The sequence below is a fragment of the Fundulus heteroclitus genome, unplaced genomic scaffold (assembly GCF_011125445.2).
Source record: "Fundulus heteroclitus isolate FHET01 unplaced genomic scaffold, MU-UCD_Fhet_4.1 scaffold_213, whole genome shotgun sequence".
Lineage (NCBI taxonomy): Eukaryota > Metazoa > Chordata > Actinopteri > Cyprinodontiformes > Fundulidae > Fundulus > Fundulus heteroclitus.
Window position 1 is genome coordinate 141,697 of NW_023396625.1, and position 14,899 is coordinate 156,595.

Genomic DNA, 14,899 nt, shown 5'->3' on the forward strand with positions numbered 1-14,899 from the left:
TGTGGACCCTGCTTTTCTGAACCAATAGTATAAAGGGAGAGAAGGACACAGATCCAATCAACTTGGAGGTTTTAGAAAATTGTTGTCAAATTGTCTTCCTCGCAAGTTTTTTTTTTTTTTTTTTTTTAAATCTTATTTCATGATCTCATTAATGACAACACAATTTTTCACAGTTATTTATAAATATAATTACATGCGCATATGTTGTGCTATATGTATCAAGTCAAAATTCATGCAACATATAAGTCCGTAAAAATGACAATACTAATGACCAGCTGCTATGGTTAAGGAGGTACGGCCGAAACATCAGCAATAAGAGTATAGTTTTTGTTGGCAATAACCAACAAGACATGAGATACACTACAAGACATGAGATACAAGTACGGATAATTAAATAACATAGTAGTAGTAATACTACTACCATTTATTTTAAATGGTTATTGCCATTTAAAATAAATGACTACTCACCAATTTCCGTTTCTTAGCACAAATATGATAGTTAAGAACGCATACATATATACATATATATATGGTTAAGAAAGTACGGCCGAAACATCAGCAAGGTATTTGCTTCCGGTTTTGCCATTAATTTTTCAGAATAAAATCACACCAGCTTTCCCCCCAAAAAAGAAAGAAAAAACATATCCATCATTGCTGTGGGGATTTTTGAGCATTTACGGAAGCCTAAAAAGACAATAAATCTTTCCTTAAATATTACTATGAATTTTTTAGCAGAAGTGCGTATAATTCAAGAATTGATTTGATATTTTTATTATGAAAATAAAATCCGGGCAGGTTGCTCTTCAATCGAAAGGTTTTTGCCCTTAGTGTGGGCGGATCTTTAACGGGCAAAAAAAAGTTGCGTTACAACTCAAGTAGGCAAAATAGTGGGCATGCAAATACACCGAGAAAAGAATAATGAATCTGTTCTTTGCCGCAAGATAACAGCACCAACGGAGGAGGATCCCGTATTTCATCAACACGGGCTAAACTTTTTTTGTTATAAAACGCCTAATCGATATATTTCGAAGACGTATTTATCACTTCTTCTTTGAAGTTATCCCAAATGAGAACCCTCTGTTATTGCGACATGTGTACAGATGGATGTAGGACTGGGGGAGCGGCTTTCAGACATACGCTGCTGTTTTTCGATGTTTCACCGAAGCAGATGTTGTCCCGGTGGCTCTGCTTGCTCAGCCTGAGCCTTTTGTTCCTCTTCTGGTTAGGACTCTTCGTCACACGCGGTCCTTTACCCGCTACAAAAGGCTCAAGCCTCTGGGGCTACAGGAGGATTAGCCCGGACCGGACAGGTCAGGTGAGGGAGCTGAGGATCCAGGACACCAAGGCTCACATAAAACGTTTTTGTGATTTGCAGCGTCCCTCAAAACCAATCTGACAACTTTAAACTCATGCTGTAGGCTAAATAATCCACATTTCCTTCACTTTTCATGTCTGCTGCTGAAATAAGTGCGAAACAATATGTCTTGATGTTGTGTAGTAAGTTAATATACTTTTATTTAATTGAAGGCTACAGTCAGCCACTCTTAAAAGTTAGGACTACTTTAAACAAAAAATTACTTTATGTAATGCTGCAAGTAGGCAATTTTAAACAGTGTAAAAAAAAAAAAAAAACATAGTCCTCTCCGCGCCTTCAGCTCATGTACGAGTATTAACCCAATTTAGGTTATGGAAAGCTTGAGAACAGTAGCTGTGTGCAGTTGAGATATTTTCCAGAAATCAAAGTAAATAACATTTATTCACATTGATGCTATACTTATTAGAAGAAATTTAAACAGGCGGTTCAAATAGATAAAATAAAACAATATTTTAGCTGTTGATGCTCTTTAGTTATGCTCTAAAACAGGGTCAAAAGTCAAGTCCACTGTTATTTTGTAGGTGGAAGGCTGGAAAATTCTTGAAGTATGGCTTTTGAACATTACAGGCTTTCTCCGGCATGATGCAAAAGATAATTGATTCAACTTCCTTCAAATTCAGTAGTTTACATACATATATATTATTGACTTTCTGTTTTCCATGAGTTAAAATGCGATGTGATGTTGTAGCCTGACCAAAGAAGTGCACTGAGACGATAAGCAAGCACAGACATACCCCCTGCCCCCAAAAGTGGTTGCTGAGTCATAATATGAGTTAAAGACAAAAGAACATTTAAGACAGAAAGATTATGATTAAATGAGTCGCAGTTGCATTAGATCAATGCTAGATTTGATTTACTCATTCTGGCTGAGACATAACACATCTTTAAGCCTAATCTGTTTTGTCCTTGCAGTTTCTGGAAACTCACTGTAACCACTGTGCCTTGGTCTCCAGCTCCGGTCAGATGCTTGGTGCCGGCACGGGAGATGAAATCGACCAAACAGAATGCGTGATCCGTATGAACAACGCCCCCACCAGAGGTTTCGAGGAGGACGTCGGGAGCCGCACCGACGTCCGGGTCGTGTCTCACACCTCTGTTCCCCTGCTGGTTAAAAACGAGCGGTATTATTTCAAACAATCTGCAAACACGACGTACGTGATTTGGGGCCCCGAGAAGAATATGAAGCAAGACGGAAAAGGAGTTACTTTCAATGCGCTCCTGAAGCTGGCCACCAAGTATCTGAAAGCAAACATTTATATGGTGACCCGAGACAAGATTCAGTACTGTGACAACGTGTTTCAGAATGAAACAGGACTAAACAGGTATGGTTTGGGTGTAGTAGTGTCTCAGCTCAGTAAGCAACAACTTTAATTGTGCTAAAACTTGTGCAATAAAAGAGCTAAACATTGCAAATAACACATTATATTTACCACAGTTGCCAGTCAACTGTTTCTCTCTTGTAAAACGTAAACGAACAAAACTTAATTTTTTTTAGTAGTGTGGAGATTCTATAGATAAAGTTAATAATGAAACAAAAAAAGCACTAGACGTTATGCTGCCTAATTTACTTATTTATAATTACTTGAAAATTTCCAAATTATTTCCTAAATAGTGCAGTCAAAAAACTACAGTTTATGTTCCCAGTTTAGTCCCAGCATGAAACTGTTTTATCTTGAGGAGATTAGTAAACTGGAACCTATTTTATAATGATTAAACTATGAAAAATCAAGATTTTTATTTTAAGTACTATACCTCTGTGATATTTGTATTTCGGACCCCTGAACAGTTCTTTTTTTTCAACTATAATTTTTTTCAAACTCCAGTGTTTGTACGACTGAACAATCCCTGTCAACAAAAAGCTGCAGTTGCTAACATTTTTGCCAACAATGTATTGACTGATTTATTTTCATCAAAAGAAGAACATGTAGTGCCCCATCAGAAGCAAAATCTGCCTTTTTTTAATGTGTGCTATGATCTCTTTGGTGCAGGATTTCCATCTAAAGAGATCCAATTACTGAATAATGTTTTTGTCCATGTAATTACAAATTCTTCTCTTGAAGAAATTTTGCTACAGGTGAGGCTTGAACTCACAACCTCGGCATGACTCCACAGGTTACTGTCTTATAAGTACCGCGCGCTGACCGATTGCGCCACTGGAGCCTGCCAGGCTTGTTTATGATATCTGCATACGTGACGTGACCTACCATATCCCACTGTCCAGGTCAGGTTATCAAGGCTTTGAGACCCAACTAAATCTATTACAGATGTAGCCAGGCCAGAAGGCAAAGCCTCTCTATTATGACCTCACACGCAAGCTCCTACTGGCTTCCTCAATCCCCTTCTTCTTGGAAGAGCATACCAGTCAATGTGTTTTCCTGTATTTAGATCTTTGAATAACTCTTGGTCTGACCATGTTGGTCAGAACAATTTGTTATTGGAGACTTTACCAGGGGTCAAATCTTCAGAAAACCTATTGTTCCTAGAATTGTAGGGATGTCCAATTACCCAGGACTAGCTCAAATTAGGGCTGTTTTTATGGCTTGAGAAGAAGCCAGCTGGGATTTCAGACACGTGATCTGAATGTCTCCCAGAGAGAGACTGCAAGGCAGACCCAAAACTAGATCTTCTGACCCAGGGTTTCTTTTGGATTCCCCATAATGAGAGGGATTTCTGAGTTTCCCTCCATGACTGGTTACTCCCTCCACCTCATCTTGACTAGACACAAGACACTGGTTGGATGGATAATGAGAGTGATCTTTTGCACTTCATTCTGAAGTCTAGAACTATTCTTTTTTTCAAACTCCAGTGTTTGTACGAGTGAACAATCCCGGTCAACAAAAAGCTGCGGCTGCATCTGCCTTTTTTGAATACATGCTATGATCTCCTTGGTGCAAGATTTCCAGCTAAAGAAATCCAATTACTGAATAATGTTTCTGTCCATGTAATTACTAATTCTTCTCTTGTATTAAAGAAATTTTGCTCGAGGTGAGGCTTGAACTCACAGCCTCGGCATGACTCCACAGGTTACTGTCTTATAAGTACCGTGCGCTGACCGATTGCGCCACTGGAGCCTGCAAGCCATGTTTATGATATCTGCATACGTGACGCAACCTACCATATCCCACTGTCCAGGTCAGGTTATCAAGGCTTTGAGGCCCAACTCAATCTATTACAGATGTAGCCAGGCCAGAAGGCAAAGCCTCTCTATTATGACCTCACACGCAAGCTCCTACTGGCTTCCTCAACCCTCTTCCTCTTGGAAAAGCATACCAGTCAATGTGTTTTCCTGTATTTAGATCTTTGAATAACTCTTGGTCTGACCATGTTAGTCAGATCAGTTTGTTATTGGAGACTTTACCAGGGGTCAAATCTTCAGAAAACCTATTGTTCCTAGAATTGTAGGGATGTCCTATTACCCAGGATTAGCACAAATTAGGGCTGTTTTTATTGGTTGAGAAGAAGCCAGCTGGGATTTCAGACACGTGATCTGAATGCCTCCCAGAGAGAGACTGCAAGGCAGACCCAAAACTAGATCTTCTGACCCAGGGTTTCTTTTGGATTCCCCATAATGAGAGGGATTTCTGAGTTTCCCTCCATGACTGGTTACTCCCTCCACCTCATCTTGACTAGACACAAGACACTGGTTGGATGGATAATGAGAGTGATCTTTTGCACTTCATTCTGAAGTCTAGAACTATTCTGTTTTTCAAACTCCAGTGTTTGTACGACTGAACAATCCCTGTCAACAAAAAGCTGCAGTTGCTAATATTTTAGCCAACAACGTATTTACTGATTTATTTTCATCAAAAGAAGAACATGTAGTGCCCCATGAGAAGCAAAATCTGCCTTTTTTAATGTGTGCTATGATCTCCTTGGTGCAAGATTTCCAGCTAAAGAGATCCAATTACTGAACAATATACAGGGTTCAGTATAATTCTTCTCTTGTTTTAAAGAAATATTGCTCCAGGTGAGGCTTGAACTCACAACCTCGGCATAACTCCACAGGTTACTGTCTTATAAGTACCACGCGCTGACCAATTGCGCCACTGGAGCCTGCCAGGCTTGTTTATGATATCTGCATACGTGACGTGACTTACCACATCCCACTGTCCAGGTCAGGTTATCAAGGCTTTGAGACCCAACTAAATCTATTACAGGCCAGAAGGCAAAGCCTCTCTATTATGACCTCACACGCAAGCTCCTACTGGCTTCCTCAATCCCCTTCCTCTTGACAAGACATTGTAGTAAATTTTGCATGATATCTGCTTACATGACGTGACCTACCATTTTCCCCTACAAGCTTCATCAATCTTCCTACTCTTGACAGGGCATAGCAATAAATGTGGTTTTCGTTCATTGACATTTATAAATAACTCTTGTTGGGACAAATTCTGGGATACACATTGGAAATAGGAAACTTTATCAGGGCTCCATTATTGCGCCATCACAAGCGAAATCTCCCTTTTTTTAATATATGCTATGAATTAGGTGGTGCAAGATTTCCAGCTAAAGAAATCTAATTCTAGGAAACTTTTTAGGAGATTGTGCCACCGAAGCCTGTAAGCCTGAGGTGCTTTGCCGCATGTCGTCCTCCCTCTCTCAAACCCCATTTCCTTTCATCCTGCTTTAAGAAAAATTATCCACTCTAAAATCCCACAAAAAGAATATGTCTTAAAAAAACATCAAGGACTACAAGTGTAGTATTGATAGGAAATTCCATGAAAATCGTCGGGTTACGTAACGTAATCCCTGGTTCTTTGATAACAGAGTGAGATGTTTCACTATGGGAATCGCCTTGGCGTGACCAACTACGGAAGCTCCAATGACATCACGTCTGTCTGTGACAGACAGGTTGAGCCGTGACCGTGGCTCCACCCACCAACTATATCACGGCCAACCTACCCGCCTCAACTCATTCTAGGCAGGTTTCTTTCCGTGACCATGCAATAAGGGACGTGTTGGTGAAACACCTCATTCTGTTATCAAAGAACCAGGGACTACGTTAAGTAACCTGACGTTCTTTTTCTAACTTCGCTCGGTGTTTCACTATGGGAGATATGGCCCACTCCCGGATTGCATGCTGACCCCGAAGCCAAACATGATAGGAATCACATTCCAGGCCTCAGGTGGACTCTGACGTCCCTACTCTGAGCACTGTGTGTGCTAGCGATGGCTGGGCCACATCCAGCCTGTAAAACCTTACAAACGTGTGCGGTGTAGCCCAACTGGCCGCAGCACAGATGTCCTGAACTGACACACCACGGAACAAAGCCCAAGAGGTGGCCATGCTCCTGGTAGAATGGGCCCTCACTCCTTTAGGTGGCTCTGATCCTGCGCATCTATATGCCAGAGATATAGCATCCACAATCCAGTGTGCTAACCTTTGGCGGGAAACAGGTTTGCCCTTATGAGCGGTAGCCCAGGACACAAACAGATGGTCAGCTCTTCTAAAACAGGCTGTCCTGTCCACATAAGCTCTTAAAGCTCTCACTGGACATAAGCAATGAAGCTTCTGCTCTTCTGCTGAAGAGAATGGGGGTGGATGGAATGGCAGCAGTTCCACCAGCAAACACCTGTATGACGATTCCAACACCTTTGGCACAAATGCAGGGTTGGGACTCAAGCACACCTTAGAGAGCCCGGGTGCCCACTGTAAACAGGCCGGACTGACTAAAAGTGCATGCAACTCACTCACCCTCTTAGCCGTGGCCAACGCTAAGAGCAGAGCAGTTTTCAATGAAAGGAACTTTAAGCCAACACCCTCCAAAGGTTCAAAGGGATGATGACAAAGGGCACCCAGCACAAGAGTGAGATCCCATAATGGCACCAAAGGCTTAGAAACTGGCAACTTACGTCGTGCCCCTCTCATGAAACGACACACTAAGGGGTGCTGCCCCACAGGTTTATTACCAAACCCCACGTGACAAGCAGAAATTGCAGCTAAATAAACCTTAGTTGTTGAAAAAGCCTTACCCTTTTCCAACAAGCTCTGCAGAAAGCAGAGCACATCCACCACTGAACACTGAAAAGGAATGGCCTGTTTTTTCTCACACCATTCCTCAAAAACCCGCCATTTACTACTGTAAAGAGAGCGAGTAGAAGAAGCCCTAGCATTCTGTATGGTGTCGATGACCTCCGGGGGGAGGCCTGTTGTATTTAAATTCCACCTTTCATGGGCCAAGCCCAGAGAGTTAGGTGATCTGGATGTGGATGATAAATCTCCCCTCGCGCCTCAGACAGCAGGTCCCTACGAATGGGGAGGGGCCATGGTTCGGCTGACAGAACTTGGATTATCTCTGCCACCCAGGGCTTCGATGGCCACCATGGGGCCACCAGAATCAAAGACAGGCCCTGTTCCCTCACTCTGACTAGAGTTGAGGATATCAGGCTGAGAGGAGGGAAAGCATAAAGCAACACGTCTGGCCATGGGTGATCCAGCGCGTCCATGCCCAGTGGAGCGTCTGGGTCTGACAGGGAGAAAAACAGCGGGCAATGACCGTTTTCCCACGAGGCGAAGAGATCTACGGCAGCCCGTCCGTATCTCTGCCAGATCTGCTCCACCACTTGAGGATGCAGCTTCCATTCTCCATACAGAGGGTTCCCTCTGGATAAAAGATTGGCCCCTCTGTTCAAAATCCCCGGTACGTGCGTCGCACGGACCGACAGAACTCTGGTGCTGCTCCACATAATTATGTCCCTGACCAGTCTGTGTAACTGCAGGGACCTGGTCCCGCCCTGACGGTTGATATAAGCCACCACAGTGGAATTGTCGGTCTTTACCAAGACATGGCGACCCATCACATAGGGCATGAAATGTTTCAACGCGAGGAACACTGCGTGCAGTTCCAGCATGTTGATGTGAAGCCGTGCCATTTTTTGCGACCATACGCCATTCACCGTTCGGCCCATCATAGTTGCACCCCAACCGGTCATGGACGCATCGGTTGTCATGGTAACCCTGGACGCTACCGTCCCCAGCGGCACGCCCGATGCGAGAGCCGCCGGGTTTCTCCACGGCTGAAGAGCTGCCACACACGCCTGTGTTACTTTCACCCTGAGGCACAGATGACGGCGGGGACAGAGTCGCAGAGACGCGACCCACCGTTGAAAGTCCCTCATCATCAGAAGCCCCAGATGGACAACCGAAATCACGGACGCCATAAGACCGAGGAGCCGCAGGCACAGTCTGAACGAAACAACGTTTCCCAACAGAAAACGCGTCATGCACTGAGTGAATGACAGGATCCTCCCCTCTGATGGTGTGACACGATAAGAGAGGGAGTTTATTCTGAGACCCAAATATTCCGTGCATTGCACGGGAATCAGGCGGCTTTTCACTCGGTTTATTCTGAACCCGAGGTTGATGAGGTGGTTCATCACCACCCGAGAGTCACTCACTGCCTGCTCGCTTGATCGAGAGCAAATGAGATAATCGTCTATGTACGAAAATATTCTGATCCTGCGCGTCCTCAGCGGGGACAGCGCTGCCTCCACACACTTGCTGAACACCCTCGGGGCTAATGACAGCCCGCACGGGATGGTTTCAAACTCGAAGGCTGTGCCTTGATAAGCAAACCTGAGAAACTTTCGGTGTGGGGGGTAAATGGAAATGTGAAAATATGCGTCCGCCAGGTCGATGGTTACAAACCAATCCTCTGGACGGATGGAGCGGCACAGTGCTTTGTGCGTTAGCATCCTGAATGTATACCTGCGTAAATGTCTGTTTAACACACGCAGGTCCAGTATGGGGCGTAGTGATACGCCGTCTTTCTTTGGAATGAGAAAATAGCGCGAGTAGAAGCCCTGACGAACCTCCTCGTCCGGTACTAATCTTATCGCTTTTTTGTCTAACAGGGAGGCGATTTCGTCCTTCAGGACGTGAGCCAAATCCCCGGTGGCAACCGAAGAGAGCACTCCGTTGAACCTCGGAGGTCTCACGGCAAACTGTAGTCTGTACCCCTTGGAAATTGTATTCAAAACCCATGGAGAGACTGCGCATGCGCGCCACTGATCTGCCCGAGCAGAGAGAGGGACGGCGTTGCTGCTGAGTGACGTAATCCCCTCTGCACTGCTGAGCTCGGCTCTCTTGTGAAGAGCGCAAGCTCCCTCTGCAGGGCGCAGAGGAGAGTGGCAGAGAGTTATTTGAAATGTTCTCTTTTTTTGTGGGGGGGCTTTCTGCCCTCGGCGACATGCCTGGCTGCAGAAAAACTTTGTTTATTTTCTCTGATTCCCCCGGAACAAAACATCGTGCAACGGGGCACAGCTGAGTGCTTGGTGACACTGATAAAACGCTGTGGAATGTTTTATGACACTGCTGAAGTGCTTGGTGACACTGTGTCATCTGCCCCAAAATGTCTTCTCCCTGAACATGAGAAGGAGAACTTAACATGACTCCTGGTGAACTGGGAACTACAGGAGCATCTGAACCCTGGGCAGCACCTGGAAACCTTCTCTTCAGAGGGGAGGTTGTCAACAGAGGGGTTAGGTGGCCCGCTTCTTCTTGCTGTCCCCGGGGTGGGATGGACGATTTTTTGCAGCAGCCGCTGCAAAAGAGTGCTTCCCCCATGGTCTTGGGTTCTCCAATTTGCTCTGCTGGGCAGGTTGTGTAGAAGGTCTCCTTGAAGTCCTGGCTACACTTTGCCGCCCTCTCACTGCAGCAGCAGCAACAAAACCAGGTCTGGGGCCCTGTGGGGGAGTTTGGCTGGGCTTGCGAGGCAAACAAAAGTTAAAAGCCTCTCCCTCCTGTTTTCTGAGGGTACTTGTCTCCCTCATTTTCTCCAAGGAGGGGCCAAATAGACCTTTTGTAGGGTCATAAGTTGCGTCCATGATCTCAGCCTTCTGGGAATCACTCAGGCCTGATAGGTTTAACCATAGGCCTCTTTCCCCTGAGACAGCCAGACCCATGACACGGCCGCAACCTTGGACTGCACCTCTAGAGGAGCGTAAAATGAGATCGTTCACAACACAAATCTCATCCCACAGACTGGGGTTAGGTGTCCCAGAGTCCAGTTGATGCCCCATCTCCTCCAGGATTTCGCCTTGGTATGCAGACAGCAGTGTAACCGCGTTAAGCGAGCAAACTGACTGACCAGCATACCTATACATCCTCTGGTAAATGGAAGCAGTGAGGCGATCCATTTTACCTGGGAGCGAGATGTTAGAAGATGCTGAAACCGATCTGCGATTAGGGTGGAGGTGGTAAGCCACTGAAGGCTCCACTGCTGGGGGTTCGGCCAGCCCCAGTTCACCCATACCCTGTATCTCCAGCTTAGAGAAGCCCTTGGTGGGAAGCTTGCTCTTAAATGGGCTGGACCAGAAATTGCTCATTTCTCTGATGCAAGCAGGAACGGCTGGTAAAAGCTGCTTTGCTGATGGTACAGCAGGTGGAAGCCTTTTACCGTCATACAGGTCCCGTTCTGCTCCTCCTGCATCCTGAGCTGCCGGCCAGGGGATGTTCAGCTTTAAAGCCGCCCGCCTGCACACATCGTACAGGTCACTGTCCCCCGGGGAGGTGACTTCTGCCCCGCTCGGTGGCCTGGAGTGTTGACCCGGGAAGGTCGAGTCATCCTCCTCCTCCTCCATGTCCTCTCGTTTCGTCGAGTTTCCCGCTGTCCGTGAGGCCCTCAAACAGGGGAGGCATGGACGGGTACTCCTCCTCCATCATGTCCGCCCAGCTTTTAGAAGCTCGCGGCTGATGGTTTTCACCCACTGCCGCAACGGCTGAAGGTGAGGAGAGGCACGGGTCCTGGCTGTTAGCGACAGCCACCCTCAGCCGTCTCTCCAGGATTTTTTCCGACATTGACGCGCAGTGCTGGCACCCCTGAGGGTCGGCCAGCGATGCCTGAGCGTGTTTAGCGCCCATGCATGCTATGCACATCGGATGAGGGTCCCGCCCCGAGATAGATGCCCCGCATGACGCTGGGCATGGGCGGGATACAACCTCTTTAACTGTCGGTTTAGAACCTTTGGCAGGGGTAGGAGCCGCAGCCATGACAATATTCAAACACGGAGCTCGTTGTTACACGTTAGCTCTAAATGATATTACGTCCGTTCGCCACAACACGTTAACCGGACTCTTATGCTAGCGATACACCGCTAGCTAAAAAGCCAAGCCCACCTTTACGTGATAACTCGGTCGACACAAACTCTATCTATTCTGTTAATTAAAACAGAGTAGACACCGGAACAGTTCGCCTTTACGCGGTCACAGCTCCAAACGTTTGTGTTTTTGAAAATGCTTCTTTCGAAGCGCTTACCCAGCACGGCACAGGTCAGTCCTGGTCCTGCGTTCAGCGACGTTTTCCTTTACGGAACGCCTTAGAACTGTTAAACAGGTCCAAGCTAGCCTGAGCGCGCTGAGGGAGCTTTGCTGTAGTCTTCACACGAGAAGAAAGCCAGAATGAGTTGAGGCGGGTAGGTTGGCCGTGATATAGTTGGTGGGTGGAGCCACGGTCACGGCTCAACCTGTCTGTCACAGACAGACGTGATATCATTGGAGCTTCCGTAGTTGGTCACACCAAGGCGATTCCCATAGTGAAACACCGAGCGAAGTTAGAAAAAGAACTAAGTTTTCTAATATTAAACATTTTTGTGTAAAAGGGAAATTCATGATAAACCCTCAAGCATGTTCCTGTTCACCTATTCAAATAATGTATAAACTAATTTATTGTAACTGGTGGCTTTCTAAGGGGGTTGTTAAATTATGCATCTATCAGAATTAATTTTTATGTTTCTTTTCCTTAGGATGAAAACGGGTGCCTTTCTCAGCACTGGATTTTTCAGTATGATCCTCGCTATGGACATGTGTGACAGCATCAGTGTTTATGGAATGATTGATGATAACTACTGCAAGTGAGTTTATGATGTACAACAAAGCTCCATCATTTCAAGTGTAGCTCCCTCCAAAAAATGGTTTCCCTCTGTTAATGATTTGTAAAAAAAAAAAAAAAAAAAAGTTTTAAAAAATGTTTTTGTTATATGGAGACTAAGGTTTAATCACCTATTATTGGGTTACTTCTCATTTTAGCCCTGTACGGGGGCACTCATGTCATATTGCATATACTAAAATTCCCTTCTGAGCAATGGGAACCCACATCAAAAAGGTGTTTCATTTTCAGTTCTCTCTGTTTTCTAAGTAAACATGCTTGACAACATCACCGCCATATACTGTATAGTAATGTTTTACACCTAAGACAGTAAAAACATAGAAAATATAACAGAGTGAAAATTAAACACAATTTAAAGTATTGAAATGCATTTTCAGGTTTTATAATTTTCTGCCAAAATACAGTTAAAATATGCTATTTACAGTCATTTAAAATAGGAAACTAAAATTATTCTAATCTTTACTTGAGGTGTACTTGTAATAAGTTTGACTATGACTATACTTAAATATCTTTAAATTGACTAGAGTTGCATTATTCCCTAAGACATCAAAATAAATATATAAATAATATGCTTTTCTTTTACCCCTTTTGTTCTTGGCATGGTGAAAATAAAATCTAAAATATATATTGGGTTGTCAGACTGCACATTCCAGTGGTTGTGGTTAAGGAAAAGCATTTGTGTTTTATATTTTTGCCCATTACTGTATTAATAGCAAGACCAAAATGATGTTTTGGAGCAATTCAAACTAAGAAATGACGAAATTGTATTCAACCTTGGTGAACCTCTTCAAAACTGTACTTCAGAGATTTTTTCAGCTCTTTCACTAGTCTCCTCACGAATCATAGCGAAAAGTTAAACCTGTCCTCATCTAGCCTTGATTGTGTCTGTTACAGTTGTTTTGAACCATTTAACTATGCTCTGTCCATGAACACCTTCATCGGTAGAAAACTAGATGTTTTCTTGTTGCCATTTCCTGATATGTAAAGATCAACACACAAATGACCTTTTCTAGTTTGAAGAGTGAATAGGGAAAAAAATAGGCTTTTCTGTTGTTTCACCCCAGAAAAACCCAATCTTATTAATTACTCATGACAATCTCTTAACCATTCTGATCAAGGATGTTAAAAATTCTGTAGCTGCATTTATTTTACTGGAGCTATTAGGGTTTTTCCACGGAATATGTTAAAAAATAAAAACAATTATTTCCCTAACTTTCTTTCTATTGAATAAATGTGCTCAAATTTGAGGTTGGACTTGTACTTTTTTCAATTTTAAATGAGGTTACTACTGTAAACCCTGTCCTAATTCTTGTGCTTTTTGCATCCTGACAGCCGAGCACATCACAGAGTAGTTCCTTACCATTACTACGAGCAGAAGAAGATCAGTGAATGCAAGATGTACACGTTCCACCAGAACAAAAAGTTCGCAGGACACCGCTACATCACTGAGAAGGCTATCTATGCCAAATGGGCAACACGCCACAAGATACAGTTTAAACATCCTGCATGGAGGCTCTGAGGAATGGCATCTTATATACTAAATATCCTGTCAACAGGTGATGGTGTTACAAAAGCAGGTGGAAGTTACTGTACTCAAGCTTTATGTTCTTGTTTCAACCAAACAGTTTTTACTTTTTATTATTTTTATGTGATGAAGGGCATTTAACTGGCAGCGTTCAGTGTCTGTCATTGATTATTTAGATTGTGTTTACCCATATTTAAATGGATTCCAGTAAAGCCCAACAAAGCACAAAACTGAAACAGTTTATGTCACAGTTGGCTACCAATCATTCATTCATTTCCATCTTGTGTCTAAATTTTAAGACCTATTCTGCCCATTTTTTTTAACCTGTTTATTCTTTAGACAAATACAACATGTACTTTTAAAGACATGAACCTGCAATTGTAAATAACATTTCTGTACAATGTTAGATAGAATATATTAGGTATAAATATTCAAGACATCAATGTTACAAATATGCAATTTAAAAGGCTTGATTATGTTCGTTGGCTTACGTCGTGTTCATACCAATAAATCTGTTTCACATTCTGCCAAATACCAACCAGAAAAGTAACATACAAAACATACAAAATGAGGTATGTAGAGAAAAAATATCAATACAGCCTCTGGGGTCTTTCAGAATACGACTAGTGAAAATGAAAGCTTCCATAAACTAGCGTTTATGTAAAATATTTTCTGTCTATTGCTTGCCTTTTTTAATATCTCTGTGGTTAATTTTTTTCTTACTAAAAAACAACAACATAAAAGAATAGATGCTCAAACAGATTATTTTGTAAAGTTGGATGCATTGAAAGGAATTGTCTTTTTTTGTTTGAGGTATTTTGCTCTGATTGTATCTATTTATCTAAATGCCTGGTTGCAGCCTGTAAATGCAATAGACATGCCTGTTACTGAAGCCTTTGATGATGCTGGATGACATGTTGAATGTGTGCAACAGAGTGGGCAAGGTTGCAATGTTTCTGATCGTTTTATGAGTAAGCGAACTGTAATGAATGGTAGGTGTAATTTCCCACACTTGTTGGTCTTTGAATGCACCATACGGGTTCCGATAAACTGGTTCGGCTGGGGATTTTGAAAAATAAACAACCCCTTCTTGTTCATCGAGCTGATTCCTGG

The 14,899-nt window shown here is 43.6% G+C and overlaps 1 protein-coding gene and 3 non-coding genes across 6 annotated transcripts; 1 reads left to right on the forward strand and 3 right to left on the reverse strand.

Annotated features, from left to right (window-relative positions):
• The first annotated feature begins 821 nt into the window (after positions 1-821).
• Positions 822-14,883, forward strand: st6galnac4 (ST6 (alpha-N-acetyl-neuraminyl-2,3-beta-galactosyl-1,3)-N-acetylgalactosaminide alpha-2,6-sialyltransferase 4). 3 transcript variants are annotated; one of them, XM_036129763.1, is made up of 4 exons: positions 822-1,315; positions 2,288-2,697; positions 12,119-12,226; positions 13,594-14,883. In XM_036129763.1, the coding sequence occupies exons 1-4, from the start codon at positions 1,067-1,069 to the stop codon at positions 13,778-13,780; spliced, it is 954 nt and encodes a 317-aa protein (XP_035985656.1). In that variant the 5' UTR covers positions 822-1,066; the 3' UTR covers positions 13,781-14,883. The 3 variants fall into 3 exon arrangements, with proteins under 3 accessions (XP_035985656.1, XP_035985657.1, XP_035985658.1); XM_036129764.1 differs by having other exon boundaries at positions 1,209-1,315; positions 2,329-2,697; XM_036129765.1 differs by having other exon boundaries at positions 1,231-1,310.
• Positions 3,442-3,535, reverse strand: trnai-uau. The gene is made up of 2 exons: positions 3,498-3,535; positions 3,442-3,477 (listed from the first exon to the last, which is right to left on the reverse strand). It is a non-coding gene; the product is annotated as a tRNA-Ile (tRNA).
• trnai-uau lies at positions 4,353-4,446 on the reverse strand. Its single transcript has 2 exons — positions 4,409-4,446; positions 4,353-4,388 (listed from the first exon to the last, which is right to left on the reverse strand). It is a non-coding gene; the product is annotated as a tRNA-Ile (tRNA).
• trnai-uau lies at positions 5,335-5,428 on the reverse strand. Its single transcript has 2 exons — positions 5,391-5,428; positions 5,335-5,370 (listed from the first exon to the last, which is right to left on the reverse strand). It is a non-coding gene; the product is annotated as a tRNA-Ile (tRNA).
• Positions 14,884-14,899: the final 16 nt, after the last annotated feature.